The sequence below is a fragment of the Electrophorus electricus genome, chromosome 20, assembly GCF_041902795.1.
Source record: "Electrophorus electricus isolate QZ-2024a chromosome 20, ASM4190279v1, whole genome shotgun sequence".
NCBI lineage: Eukaryota > Metazoa > Chordata > Actinopteri > Gymnotiformes > Gymnotidae > Electrophorus > Electrophorus electricus.
Window position 1 is genome coordinate 5,022,294 of NC_137516.1, and position 14,779 is coordinate 5,037,072.

Sequence of the window (14,779 nt, forward strand, 5' to 3'; positions counted from 1 at the left end):
TTACTTAAAATATTTACCTCACTGGTGTGAAGCTGATGTTTAAAAATTAACATTCTTGAACAATCTACATTTTGTCTCATGCATGAAAATACTTACTTACTCAAAATAATCTTAGAGGGAATAACACTAAGGTGACAAAATTATGAAGTTGATTATATATATATATATATATATATATATATATATATATATATATATATATATATATATATATATATACACACACACAAACACACACACACTTAAAGGTGCTATAAGACATTTTCCCAATGATTCTTCACATTATAACGGACATTACTGACAACCTGACTCTTTCTGGGAGGCCCGCTCTATAGAGCATAAACTGGTTCATTTGAGGACTACAAAGTAATTTGACTCTCATTTGAACTACACTTTATAGGAAAATTTTAAAATAATAAACAACCACATTCATAAATATTCTTTCCTACTTTTTGTTGGTAAAAATGACTTGTTGTTCCTTTGAATGACTAAGCTGGTTTAACAGTTCATACTTGGTTATGAACACTTTTATTCTCCTTTCATCCGAATAGGAGTCCCAACAGGTCACTTGTGAGGCTTTTGGGTGAGCTTCCAACAGATCTTTCAGCAGCCTATTCTGGGTCAGATATGCACATGGTTATATTACATAGACCTCTACTTCTTTCTTTTATTTCTCAAACACACAAAAAAAAACTTATTTCTATTATTGATTGCTTGCTAATATTGGTTACTACTATCGATTGCTTAATTTATTTGATACATCATTTCATTAAAGCCGTCAATAAACAAACCGGAAGTGTCATTTCGTAAACACTTCCGCCCGGAATTGAGGATGTCAGGGATGTCCGTTCCTGTTTTCGTGAGCACCTAATGATTCTTTGCTTTGTGTTGCTCACAGATTATGGATATTGTTTTTATCAGGAATATCGCGTAAAATTCAACAGGTCACAGATGAGAGAGTCTCTTTAAGGCTATACCTGTAAGTACCACAATGAGAAGTGACTGAGCATCAGTCGCAAATATTGCACATTTTCATGTCAATGCCGGGCTGGGCCGACTGTCTTGATCCAAGCGAGATCAATTTAATAGCTAGTTAAGGTTATATATCTCGCATTCTCAACATTTATGGACAGACATTTCTTTGTATTTTCACTAAATCCGTTTAAAAATGACAAAATATGATCATTTTATAATTGAGTCTTTGATGAAAGTAGTGTTACTGCTTACATTCAACAATACGATACTGCCCCGACTACACTGTAGCTAGCCAGCTAGCTAGCTTACTATTTCAGGAACGTTAGCTGGGTTCGCTGAACCTGATCTTTTACTCACCGCTAACGTTAGCTGGATGGCTGTCACCTAGCTGCTAGCCTGCCATCTTTGTAGCTACCAGCAACAAAGCTGGTTAAATGAGCAGTCTTTTATCTTTTGTCGCGGCATGGCCAGATGACCACTGTTATGATGTAACTGACTAACCTACCTAGCCAGACAGCCAGCGTTAGCTATGGTAGTTGTGGCAACTACCTCAGTTTAATTGATTAGCTAGGTTAGCTAACTGGAGTGTTTACCATTAGAATATTGGGCGCTAGCTAACTGGCGAGTAATAGCTAGAACCCTGAGGCTAGTTAGCTAGCTAGCTAATGTTGCCTAAATCTGCCAACCTAACGATAGCTAGTTAACTATAAGAAACGGAAAAAAAAAAATATATATATATATATATATATATATAAATGTAGCAACCACTTACTTCAAGCTACACTGTCTACATTGTTTTATTTAATATCAAAGCTAGCTATCTTGGTATACCTCGTCATTGCTTGCAATGCTGTAATACCTTAACCGCAACTAAAGAATCACGATTGTACGTGACAGCTAACCGCTGAGATGGGCTAGTGACGGCTGGTGTGTTAGATTAGTACACTGTAGCCTAGTTAGACACCAGCTAGGTGGCTAAGCTAATAAATGATGTTATTAGCCAACGCTAGCTAGCTAGTCTTCGCTCACTAGCTTACCCATAGCTTACTGAGACATCAATTGTGAACCATTTTGAGCGAACAATAATATTTTTGCTAATTCAGTTATTAATTTTATTGACTGCAGAATGATAAGCTAGGCTACTTTAGGAAAAAAAACATTTTGTCTAGTTGATATCGACACAAATAGAACGTTTCGGACAGATGTTCGTCAACAATATATATATTTCACACACCTTATGTGTGTGTGTGTGTGTGTGTGTGTGTGTGTGTATTTATACATGTCTGAAGAATATTCTAGGTTTCAGACACCTAGATGAACATTCCCCATGTCCATGATATATTTGTGCCAAGACAAAAAAGCAGGTCACCCCTAACAGAAATAAATGCTTACTGAAGCAAATGAGCCATTCAAGGTTGAATCCCAGGTAACGAGCCTTGACAGGAATATCATGTGTGTCTACAGACATTTTGGCTGCCTTTGTAACCACAGTGTTGTTTCAAGAAGTGGAGTCTCTCTTTCCAAATTTGAACCTTGAATGCTGAGAGAAAGCCTTCGCCAACACTTAAGAAATAGATATGGGTTTTGTGGTTATTAGCAAAATTGAGAAGTTCTGTATCATAAAGTTAAAAATACAAAATCAAGAAATTAGCCTAATTGCCAAGATGTAATTTCATATGTCACAAAAATCCACTGACTGGGATGCAACTGCCTTATCCACATATCTAATTTGTGTCTTTTGGATGGTGAGAAAATGCACAGTGGTTTTTAGAATCTGAGGAACTGCTTTGCTGTCCTGATAGCAAAAGTAGTTGCTCGGAATAAAATAAAAGGCCTTGATTGTTCCAATGACTTTGTAATCAGCAACAAAAAAATTCCTCATGGTGTGGATTCATTAACCAATGGGGAAACGTCTCCACAGGGAGGCATACTCCATGCCTGTAAATCATTTTGCAGATGCATGCAACAAATAGGAAGGTAGGCTAAGGCCTAGGCAAGCATGTCATTGAAAAAAATCATATATATATATATATATTAGGATCACTACAAGCATAGGTAAGAGTGCGTATGCAATTCAAAAGCCATACAATACCATAAATACACAAGCCAATGCAAAATGCTAAATAAAGTATCAATGGATAGGACTATATAGTGTCAAAAATGTCACATAGCTCATTCTGACATGAAGCTCTATTCTTTGGTGAAAGTAATTTTAGGAGGCTTCATAACTATTGCTGCTATGTTGCCTCTTTCAGAGAGTGATTTAACATGTTTGACTATGGATACTAGTAAAAATCTTTAATACATTGTTTGCTTTAGGTGAAGATCTTGGAGGTGCATTTCAATGAATGGTGTTGGTACCGTTGTTGCATGGGCTTTTATTCTGTTAATTTTAGCCAGTCTTCCAATATTTGTGGTTTTCTTTTATATGCATATTCACATCTAAAAGGGTATTTTACCATGTATTAGAAGCCTTTAAGGACCTGATTAATAAAACATCCTCTCATCCTTATTTGCAGGTTGACAGATCTTGTGGAGGCTTGTGTGCTGGTTAATGTATAGAGTAAAAAGGGTGAAACTTGAACAAGAAACCGAAGGAAGTTGGAAAAGGTAATTAAAAATCTATACTGGACAAAAAAAAAACACTGGCTTCTGATATTTTGTCATTTTAGACTGCTGAATGCGTGATGCAGTTACGGTGATGTTGTTAGCATTTGAGAAGTTCTTTGCTCAGTTTCTCAGCTGTCAAGATGACTGCAGTGGATGACCTCTCAGATAGCACGGAGGTGGTGGAAATGGAAGACGCTACGTCCCAGTTCATTGTGGAGAAGCACTCGTGGGATGGCCTGCGGGAAATCATCCACGGGAGCCGGAAGTACTCTGGCATGATCATCAACAAGGCGCCCCACGACTTCCAGTTTGTACAGAAACATGATGAGATGGGTCCCCATTCCCATCGGCTGTACTATCTAGGTAATGTTTTTTCCATAGCAGCAGGTGCTGTGGTCAAGAAGGTTGAAGGCGCTAAGCTCAACCAAAACCTTACAGAGCCTTACAGAGTTGTTCAGACGCAGACATGCTCGCAGGTTTATTCATTGACCCCCAGCCTATGGACAGATCTTGCTGTTGGGTCTGCCACCTCTTAATGACATTACTGTCATAACACACTCTTAATGGTAGTATTGTCATAACGCCTTCTTAACTTGTGCTCTTTTAGGTATGCCCTATGGGAGCAGGGAAAACTCGTTACTGTACTCAGAAATTCCAAAGAAGATCAGGAAAGAGGCCCTTCTGGTCTTGTCGTGGAAACAGATGTTGGATCATTTTCAGGCAAGCTGCCGCCCTAAACCACTAAGCATATTTCGGTGTAATGTGAAAAAAAATTGTACTGTTTAAATTTGCAGTTGGACAGGACACACTGCATGTTTATCTATATACAAAGTCAGTTTAACTGCCTGGTATCAGCAGGTATGGCTGCCAAGTAAGGCTGATGGAAGTAGAAAATATGCTTTTGTTGTGACCTTTTGTTATTTATCATCTATGTGCAGACGTGATTGACTTTGTGATTCAGGAATGCTGTTCTCCAAGTGCGTTTATTTTGTGTCCTTGCAAAAAATCAGCAAAGTGTTATTGGTGGTTTGGCCATCATGCTGACAAGAGCAGATTACAACACTCAGGCTTTGTCACAACGCACATGTTCTAAAGAGAAAATGGATCATTGTTTAGTTGTTTGACTGGTAGATGAGTCTTATTTTTGCGTCATGTCGGACTTTGTTAAAATGAATCAACCTATCATAAGACTGTACGGTTTCATGGGTATGAAAAGTAGTGGCAACTTCTGTATTGGCTTCATGAGCACCTTAAAGAAGAAATTGGTGACCAAATGGCTGTAGTTTTATTTGTGTATGAACATCTGAGGCATCAATTGACATGCAGTCCAAAGTGTTTTGTCATAGTGGTGGCAAAACCATGTCCAATGTCATTTTTATGATGACACCGATATAATGAATTTAGCAGTGATACAAATTTGTAGGGTTTTATAAGTGACTGAGGTTAACTTTGACACGAGGGCCCACTCAGCAGTGAATAACAGCTGTCATTGTTGGCCGGGCTCTTTCTTCAGGCGACTCCACATCAAGGCATGTACTCTCGAGAGGAGGAGCTCCTTCGCGAGCGGAAGCGCTTAGGCGTGTTTGGCATCACGTCCTATGACTATCACGCTCAAAGTGGCCTTTTCCTCTTCCAAGCTAGCAACAGCCTTTTCTATTGCCATGATGGTGGGCATAATGGCTTCATTGTGAGTCAGCATGATTTTCTTCTCTGTCACCACCCCAGCTCAAATAAACCTGCCTTACCCGGGGTGTTACAGCATAAAACGGCCCTGGTTCCCATCTGACCCCATGCCCTGAAAAATCATGTACTGTTTAGCAGGCTGCCCCCATGAAGCCTGTGGAGATTAAGACTCAGTGCTCAGGCATTCGCATGGACCCCAAGATATGTCCCGGTGATCCCAACTTCATAGCGTTCATTAATAACAATGACCTGTGGGTGACGAACATCGAAACCTGCGAGGAGCGAAGGCTGACATTTTGTCACAAAGGTGAGATGAGGTTTTTCCCCACTGCTGCCTGAGGGTGCTTTGCTGCTCAGATATTACCTATGCACTTTTTAATGAATATGACAAGCATGAGTATCCTTCAGATTAAATTTGTAATGGGAGGGATGTCATTTAACCGTGAGCGATAATTGTTGTTAACATTTCTTACAAATTGTATGTAATTCGTCCTCGCTGCAGGTTTGAATAACGTGAAGGATGACCCGAAGTCAGCAGGCGTTGCAACCTTTGTGATTCAGGAAGAGTTTGATCGTTTCACTGGCTACTGGTGGTGTCCAGCTGTCTGCGAAGGTTTGTGAAAGCTTCAGCCTGTTGCAGGTTTTGTCGGACAAAACGAAGCGTGCGTCATTACTTCGGCGTTTAAATGCCAAAGTGCTCACCGAATGAATACCAGTATGCACACTTTAGTATGCTGTCATTTATAAAATGCTAAATGGCCCTTGCTGGCTAACTCTGTATGTATTACTGGCTAAAGTAGAAAGCTTGCTTTGGAACTGTGATTTATCAGCTAGCACCCTTGGTTCACATCGTGTTCCTCATAAACAGCTTCTCCCATGCACACTTTGGAATGGCTTTTCACTGCAAACCCTTATGTTTCCTTCTCTTTGTTCTCTTGTGACTCAGACGCAGATGGGAGCAAGATTCTGCAGGTCCTTTATGAAGAGGTGGATGAGTCGGAAGTTGAGATCATTCATGTCCCCTCCCCAGCTCTGGAGGAGCGCAAGGCAGACGTGTATAGATACCCGCGCACTGGTAATGTTCACATCTGCACGCTGACATCGGAGAATACAGCCTCTGCTGAATGTCATTTCATTTGAAAGAGTCACAGTCATAACTTTTTGAAAACTGATGAACTTCGAGTAGGGGTGCCCCAAAACAATCACGCTTTTTGGTTTTGCCCAAACAAGTGTTATGATCTTTCTATTTTTTAAGGATAAATACTTTGCATGTTACTTCGGCCCTTCCTGCACTATATCCTGTATTTGCATTGTTTTCACGTATGCGTGCATTGTCATTTGCTGACGCTGTCCCAGATGTATTGCACTGGAGGCAGAATGCTCAGTGCCTTCACACATGCTTAAATAGTGAGACCATGTGAAATGGAGCTTGACCAAATGTTTCTGTTTCTCATTATAGCTGCTACAACAGGTCATGGTGGATTGACAGGTTGATTGCAGTTCTTTACAATTCAGCAAAGGTTAGAGGCAGGTTAGCAGGGCTATTGAAAGAACTTGATGTTTTTCTATTATAATTTACCCAAAAGCATAATTAAAGAGAAAATTTGTATAATTTATACAGTTGTACAAAACAGCAAACTGAAAACAAAACAGACAATTCCAGAACTTTTTTTCACTTTTGGTTTTTGACCTGTGTCTGAATTTTGGTTTTCATTTTGGCCAAGAAGAACATTGGGTACGTCAAAAGCAAGTGTTTGGAACATTGTTAAGAAGCAAGACACTTGGGAGCATAGCAGTATCAAAACTTTGACAGACCACAGAGACCCCAGTGGTGGATGATGTAATATTTTCATGAGTACAAACTGCTGAACAGATTAACAGCTCTGTGCCAGATGTCCTGCTGTCTGCTCTTAGGGCAGGGGTGTACAGTTCTGCTCAAAACACACCTGTTTCAAACTAATCAGTGAATTACCAAGTTCCAGAGGTGTATTTGGGCAGGGAGATTGCCATGATCAGCTGCGCTACTGAGTGTGTGCCGAGTCTGTGCTCGCTAAGTGTATGTGTGTCTTAGGAATTTTACTGCACGACTGAAACTGCTTGTGATCCAAAGCGTAGAACCTCATCCGTGAAGCATTTTTCAGACTGTCTACTTGTGTTGCCCATGTGAATATGGAACAGCATTAAGTTCATTAAGTTGAAGAGGACTGGATTTAAGATAACATTAGGATGTGACCTTTTGGCAATGAAATGGCAGGACACATTTATCATTCCGCAGATACAACCAGTACCACAGTAACTGTGACCTTTGTTTCAAATTTGGCTACTTTTAGAATGAAAAAATCCAGTCTCTTATTCCTACCCAACTGCTTTTTCTGTCATGCTTTTGGTTGAACTTAAGTAAGCGTTCATTAATTTGACCTACCTCTTAGCAAGCTAGAGCACTAATGTTCACCAGCTTGTTAAAGTTTTAGTTATCTGCTATTGAACAACAGCAAGAAGCTCACAGGTTTATTTCTACAGAATTTTTTAATACACAAACCCTGAAAGTAATAAAGCATGCTGGATAAACAGAATGTACCTACAGTATCAGTAATTTCAGCAATGTGAATTTTTAGTAACTTTTATGAAGATTGATAAAAAGGTCTTAAAGATTTTGTTTAGACCTTTTTGATAGAGCATTACAAATACAGTTACTGTGGTATATGGTATACTAAATAGGGCACATGTTTGAGCACCAGATTTTGTGATAAACTACACACACGTACGTAAACGAGGAAATCTGGAGCAGTAATTGGCCCTTATATCCATGCTGTGCTCCATACCCGTTTTATTTCACTTTTGTTTCCCTGGTAACGTACTGTCTTCAGTTTGCTTGACTTGACTTGTTTGCATTGCCTTGGTTTCAGAGAATGCTGACGTTTAGTCTTCTGTGCTTTTAGGGAGTAAAAACCCACAGATCAGTCTGAAACTGGTAGAGATTCAAACTGACGAGGATGGTGAGGTAAGTCTCTGGTGCGCGTGTGTACACACAATACTGTGGTTTTAGGCCACCATTTGGAGTTGTTGTTTTAGCACTTGTATTATGACCATATATAATTATTAGTCTCTTTATGAAGATACAAACAGAAAATACAGGATATGTGTATGCAAAACTTTAAAAAACCCACAATTTTCAGAAAAAAATGGCTTCTACGGGAAAAGTCGATTTTTAGTATGATCTCCCTTGGCTAACATATTGCACAAAGTGTACAGAGAAACAGGATGTTTCACAGTGAGGTTCATCATTCCGGATTAGGTTTTGAGTACAAACCCTGCTTCTTAAAGCTCCAATCTCTGTTCCTCTGTACACCAAACCCCCCATCCCCGGCCTGTCTCTCTCTTTATTGTATCCCATTCATGTAAACTGGTTTCCCTTTCACTATGCAGATTGTAAGCACACAGAGCAAGGAGCTTGTTCTGCCTTTCAAGACGCTGTTTCCTGGGGTGGAGTACATTGCGCGGGCCGGCTGGACAAGAGACGGCAAATAGTATGTTTCCGCCTCCTCTCTGACGCAGTCGTGGTGGCCACCAGCGGGCCAGTTCTCTGATCCTCTAATCCCGAGTTCTCTGCCAAACAATCTGAAGAGGCCTCTTTGTCTCCTGGCAGCGCGTGGGCAGTGCTACTGGATCGCAGTCAGCAAAAGCTGCAGCTGGTTCTGCTGCCACCCGCCCTCTTCCTAAGTGTGGGCGTCGACGAGCCACAGTGGGAGGAGCACGTCGCGGCCATGGCCGAGGGCGTACAGCCCTTTGTGATCTACGAGGAAGTAACGGACATCTGGATCAATGTAAGGACACTCGTTCAGATGAACGATTTGGGGGTTGGGGGGGGGGCGTGGCTAGTGTAACTAACACTAAGCATGGAGTTCAGCACTGTGGATTTTTACTCAGATATACACCTTTCAGGCTTAGACATTTGTCTAAATATAGTTTTAAGGTCTACACATAGAAGACAATAAATATGTTAGTTTATATTTTACCTTGGTGTAGTTCTGTGTTTAGTACAATATTTGTTGTGTTGTATATTATATTGCTTTGTCACTGTGTTTTAAATGAAACATTTTTATTACATTTAGGGACACATGCTGTAATTGTATTTTTTTGTATTGCCAGGTCCACGATATTTTTTATCCTTTCATTCAAACAAATAACGACGAGATTACGTTCCTGTGGGTGAATGAATCAAAAACCGGCTTCTGCCATCTGTACAAAGCCACAAGTCTCCTGCTGCCAGGGGGCCACCAGTGGACTAGAGACTACAGTCCCTCCGAGGGTAAGAGCCATGACAACGTAGTCACATCTATCTGGTTTTTGCTCCTGGTGTGCCTCCACCATCTTCACCATGTTTCCATTTGTTCCCCTAGACGATTTTAAATGTCCAGTAAAGGAGGAGGTGACCTTAACCAGTGGAGAGTGGGAGGTGCTAGCCAGACATGGCTCAAAGGTCAGTTGTGGAAACACATGCCGTAATAGTATGGACAAGCGACTGATGGCCTATCCTTTTAATCTCACGCCTCTGTTTGGGTTCACAGATCTGGGTAAATGAAGAGACTAAGCTGGTGTACTTCCAGGGCACGAAAGACACACCCCTGGAGCACCATTTATACGTGGTAAGCTACGAGTCTCCAGGAGACATTGTCCGACTGACCAAGCCCGGTTTCTCCCACGGTTGCTCTGTCAGCCAGGTACGTGTTCCCGGTATGCTCATCTTGCTCTGCACTTCATAGCTTGTATGTCCTTCAGGGGATGCTGAGGTTTGAGATTAAAAAGCCACTCCATTTTTTCAGTAGTTGGTGTGTAAATCTCTGATGTTGCAACAATTGTATTTCAATCCACTCCCTTATAAAATTATTCAATGCATCATCAAATCTGAAGTTTAACCAATATTTGTCTATTTTTGACATTATTTTGCTGTGAGTTTTTGCATCATGATGCATTTGTACAGTTTAAGAATGCAAGCAACACCTTTCCATCCAGGCATTTTAATGTGCATCATCTAATTAGAAAACAACCAAACGACCAACATATGGATTTCACAATATGGTTTAAAAAAGGTTTTAAATATTTTTCCCCCCTTTATTTTAAGACAAAAAATATATATGATTGAAAACATTTTGTCAAATAGATAATAATGCAGTGATTTTGTTACATGACTGTTTAAATGACGAATCACACAGCGATTCAAAACTGGCTTTAAACATGCTAAAGTTCTGCAACAATGCTGACATCTTTAGCATAACTTCTCCAGGGCTGTCAAATGCACGCTTCGCCCCTAGGGGAGGCTGTCTGCTCTGATTTAGACTTTTTTTTTTTTTTTTTTTTTGGGTCCACAAATCAGAGTGGCCTATCAGCACCATTCCGTCACCAAGAAGAATGGCTGATACAAAACGACTGCCGCAAAGTGTTTTTTTTTTTTCCCTGACGCTGGAACCTACTGTTGAGGTTTGCCTCAGCCCAGCTGATGGAAGTGACAGTGGTGCTTGGCTGGGGCTGGAAGACATCCATGGCTGCTCAAATAAAGAGCATCTGGCAGCTCCTGTTTGCTTCGACACGGAGAAGCCGTGCTAGCAATAGAGGAAGTGATGCAAACGTTATGTTAGTAGTGAGATGGCTTCTGTTAGTTTGGCTTGGTCTTAGCAGAACTGGTACAACAATGCAGTCAAAATGCAAATGAATCTTGAGTTCACTGTAAGCGCTCTTGGCCTTTGTTGGAAAACACATCTGTGGTTCAGGCAGACACCTCTGTTTATCTGTGTCATTGTTGAGTGAAGCCAGGTGCTCACCCTGTGACACATAAGCATAGAAGCAAAGTGGGGCTTCTGCTTAAAGACCAATCACCTTCCCCCTGTTTCATAACGCAGAACTTCGACATGTTCATCAGTCACTACAGCAATGTGAGCACCCCTCCCTGCGTTCACGTCTACAAGCTGGTTGGTTCTGACAGTGACCCTTTGCACAAGGAGCCTGAGTTCTGGGCCAGTATGATGGAGTCAGCAGGTAAACAAATAGGAACGTTTAGAGGTGGAGGATTGCTGCTGCTGCTGCTGCATTATTTTCTTTCATTCATTTCATTTATTTCTTTTAGGCTGTCCAGCTGATTATGTCCCACCTGAGATATTTAGGTTCCCTGCCAAGTCTGGCTTTGAGCTCTATGGGATGTTGTACAAGCCACACAACTTGAAACCCGGCAAGAAGCACCCAGCAATCCTATTTGTATATGGTGGTCCCCAGGTTTGTCCTTAAGAATTACCATTTATTTTCACTGCAGTTAGAATTGCTAATCATTTCTGAATGTGAATACACACATCCACATTCATAAATTATACAAGTTAGTATTTCTCCTGAGCTTTTTTCCTTGACTTTGTTGCTTCTAATTGTTTGGACATGGAAAACATTTTGCTTTCCCAGGTGCAGTTAGTGAATAACTCCTACAAAGGCGTAAAGTACTTGCGCCTGAACACACTAGCATCTCTGGGTTATGCAGTGATCGTCATCGACGGAAGAGGCTCGTGCCAGAGGGGTCTGAAGTTTGAGGGGGCTCTAAAAAACAAAATGGTATGTCAGATTAGGTGCACTTCTAAAAGGAAAACTTCAAACAGAAATCACTAACATAGCTAACACTGAATGATGAGCAATAAGCTCTAAATGTTACCAATGCTAGCATATGTGGTCATTACAGCCAATATTTCTCCTGGATTTGGGTTTAGCTATCACTTTGTCCATATAGACATTATTGCAGATCTTTTCTAATAGTTGTTTTTTCCCATAGTTGTCATGGCTTCTCAGTACAAAAAATAGAAAACTTGCATGTATTGTAGCAAATTGACTGTCATGTACCTTGCCTTGCCTCCTCTATCAGGGCCAGGTGGAAATTGAGGACCAGGTGGAGGGCCTTCAATATGTGGCTGACAAGTACAAGTTTATAGACCTGAGTCGTGTGGCCATTCACGGCTGGTCTTATGGAGGATTCCTGTCTCTCATGGGGCTCATTCATCGGCCCAACGTGTTCAAGGTGATGTTCCTGCCTGGCACATGCTTCCTTATATCCCATTCTGCTACAATGATTAAGGTACCACTTTCAAGAAAGTGGAACATTCCTGAAGGTTTACGTGTTCTCTCCAGTGACAACTGGGTATGAGAGAGTCCTAAAAACAAACAAACCAAAAAAAAAAAAAAATAGAAACCTGAACCAAATTTAAAATTGCACTTTAATTCTAAAAATAGTCGTCACTGCTCCATTGTTGCATTTTGTGAGTGATAAAACTACTGGATCAGTTCATTGATCAGTTTATTATACTTGGTCTTTTCATATGGATCTTCTTTCTTCAGGTGGCAGTAGCTGGAGCACCTGTAACGGTATGGATGGCGTATGACACAGGATACACAGAGCGCTACATGGATGTGCCTGAACACAACCAGCAGGGTTACGAAGCGGGCTCTGTGGCCCTGCACGTGGACAAGCTTCCTAATGAGTGAGTCCGAGCAGTAGTCTGTTCCCCCGGAACGGTGGCACAGCTTAGAATGAATGGAAGTTTTGGAGCCAAAAAAGGATCCTCACATGGAAATCAACCACCAAGACCAGGCTTGACCTGTTCCCAGACTCCCACTGTTTTTGTCAACATATAACTACGGACATAATAGTACGCTCACACGTGCATCTATGCCGTATACTGGGAAGCGCGAACTATAGTTCACTTTAACAAGTTTAAAACCCATTAAAACAGTAAATCATTATATGAGCCCATTAGTAGTGATGCATCATATCCATGTGTGAGATTTTGGTTGTGTGTATTTAAGTAACTCGCTGTAATAATTTTCTTCATAGGCCGAACCGATTGCTAATCTTACATGGATTCCTTGATGAGAATGTGCACTTTTTCCACACCAACTTCCTAGTATCTCAGCTTATCCGTGCAGGAAAGCCATATCAGTTACAGGTTTGACCTTTTATTTGTATTCTGATATTTGTGTTACTGATGTCTCTAATTTTATAAACCAGAGGTCAATGATGAATTGGTACATTTGCTTTGCTCATGATGTCATAGTAAGAGTGCTGAGCTGATATCAGTGTCTGATAATCTTATATTGATCTAAGTGTTGTGTGTATGCTGATTTGGATATTCTGGTATTATATTTTAAGTAATCTTGGTGTACTGAGACATATTAAGGCTCTTGTGCTGAACTCAGTAAGTTTAGATCAAATAAATACTGTATGTAAACAGAGCTGATGCCCTGTTCCATACTGTACCCATTTATATGCTGATTTGCAGCCTGTTTCCATTTCCCTACCAGATCTATCCCAACGAGCGGCACAGCATCCGCTGCCCTGAGTCTGGCGAGCACTACGAAATCATGCTGCTATACTTCCTCCAGCAGCATCTCTGATGAGGGCTGTCCTTTCTCTGGAACAGTCTCCGCCCAGTCTCCGTCACAGCCCACCACCTTTGAGTAGCCAATGAAATATCAGCTCAGGGGCGGCACTCTTCCCCTTAGCATTTTTGCATACCCGTCCTCCCCCGTCAAGGTCTGTGAAACAACCAGGAACTGGACATTCAAATTCGAGCATGTCTGCAGTTTTAACAGGTTTGATTTAAGGGACACAACCAAGAAATGGGGGGGTGAAAATGGAAAAAGTACTTTGATGAATGGAACATTGTGGGCCATGAACCTCTAATTGGTTTTCTTTTCATTTTGGATTTTCATGCCACATCTAGGTAATATCTTTCTTTTCCTCTTGAACCCATTTGAACACTGATTAAGTTGCCAAAATGTCTTTATTTTTTTATTTCCTGTTAATGGCTTAACAGAATTCACATTGAAATTACCCCTCCCATACAGAAATGCTCTTATCTCCTGGTTAACAGATCATTTTAACTTAAAGCAAGCTTTTCTATTTTGCAAGTACAGTTGTGCTTATGTGCAAACTGGATTGTCACCTTCGTAGCCGCTCACGACGGCTCTCGCATAAAGACACCTCACACTACTACCTGCAGTTCATATTTTAAGTGTGTATTATTAAAGGAACATATTTTTTATGAATTCCAATTCTTTTATAAGTGGTGTGATATGTAGAAACTCATTAAATAACTGCAATTCAGTGGTGATTTAATCAGGTGGTTGTCACCCATGACTTAAATAATATATCTAGCGTGTGTGTGTGTGTCTTTATAGTGTAGTTGTTGTAGTATTTAAATGTATATGTGTTAAATGAAAAGGCCAAAAAGAACACTGATGAAGAATGACAGTTTGTGCTTTTGTGATGTAGGACCTGCACCCTCTACCTAAGTTTTAGTAACCCTACTGAAGTAGAAGACCACTGATCTTGCAACTATCTTTAAAACTACCACTAACTCTACTAATGGTAGGTGAACCTGATTACATTGATCCAAATGGCACAGAAGTCATGCATATTCTTCATAAACTGTTCAGTCTTGTACGGCAGGTGTTAAATACATCTGCACAATGCCGAAGAAGA

At 40.7% G+C, this 14,779-nt stretch overlaps 1 protein-coding gene across 2 annotated transcripts; it reads left to right on the top strand.

The window, feature by feature from the left end:
- The first annotated feature begins 807 nt into the window (after positions 1-807).
- On the top strand, positions 808-14,287 carry dpp9 (dipeptidyl-peptidase 9). 2 transcript variants are annotated; one of them, XM_027011336.3, is made up of 21 exons: positions 808-979; positions 3,495-3,585; positions 3,710-3,948; positions 4,193-4,305; positions 5,099-5,272; positions 5,404-5,575; positions 5,771-5,881; positions 6,215-6,343; positions 8,208-8,269; positions 8,695-8,795; positions 8,915-9,092; positions 9,418-9,577; positions 9,669-9,748; positions 9,837-9,989; positions 11,166-11,301; positions 11,390-11,535; positions 11,713-11,859; positions 12,164-12,316; positions 12,634-12,776; positions 13,130-13,241; positions 13,597-14,287. In XM_027011336.3, exons 2-21 carry the CDS (start codon positions 3,530-3,532, stop codon positions 13,687-13,689), a joined length of 2,658 nt encoding a protein of 885 aa, XP_026867137.1. In that variant the 5' UTR covers positions 808-979; positions 3,495-3,529; the 3' UTR covers positions 13,690-14,287. The 2 variants fall into 2 exon arrangements, with proteins under 2 accessions (XP_026867137.1, XP_081559203.1); XM_081703077.1 differs by lacking the exons at positions 808-979; positions 3,495-3,585; positions 3,710-3,948; positions 4,193-4,305 and having other exon boundaries at positions 5,100-5,272.
- Positions 14,288-14,779: the final 492 nt, after the last annotated feature.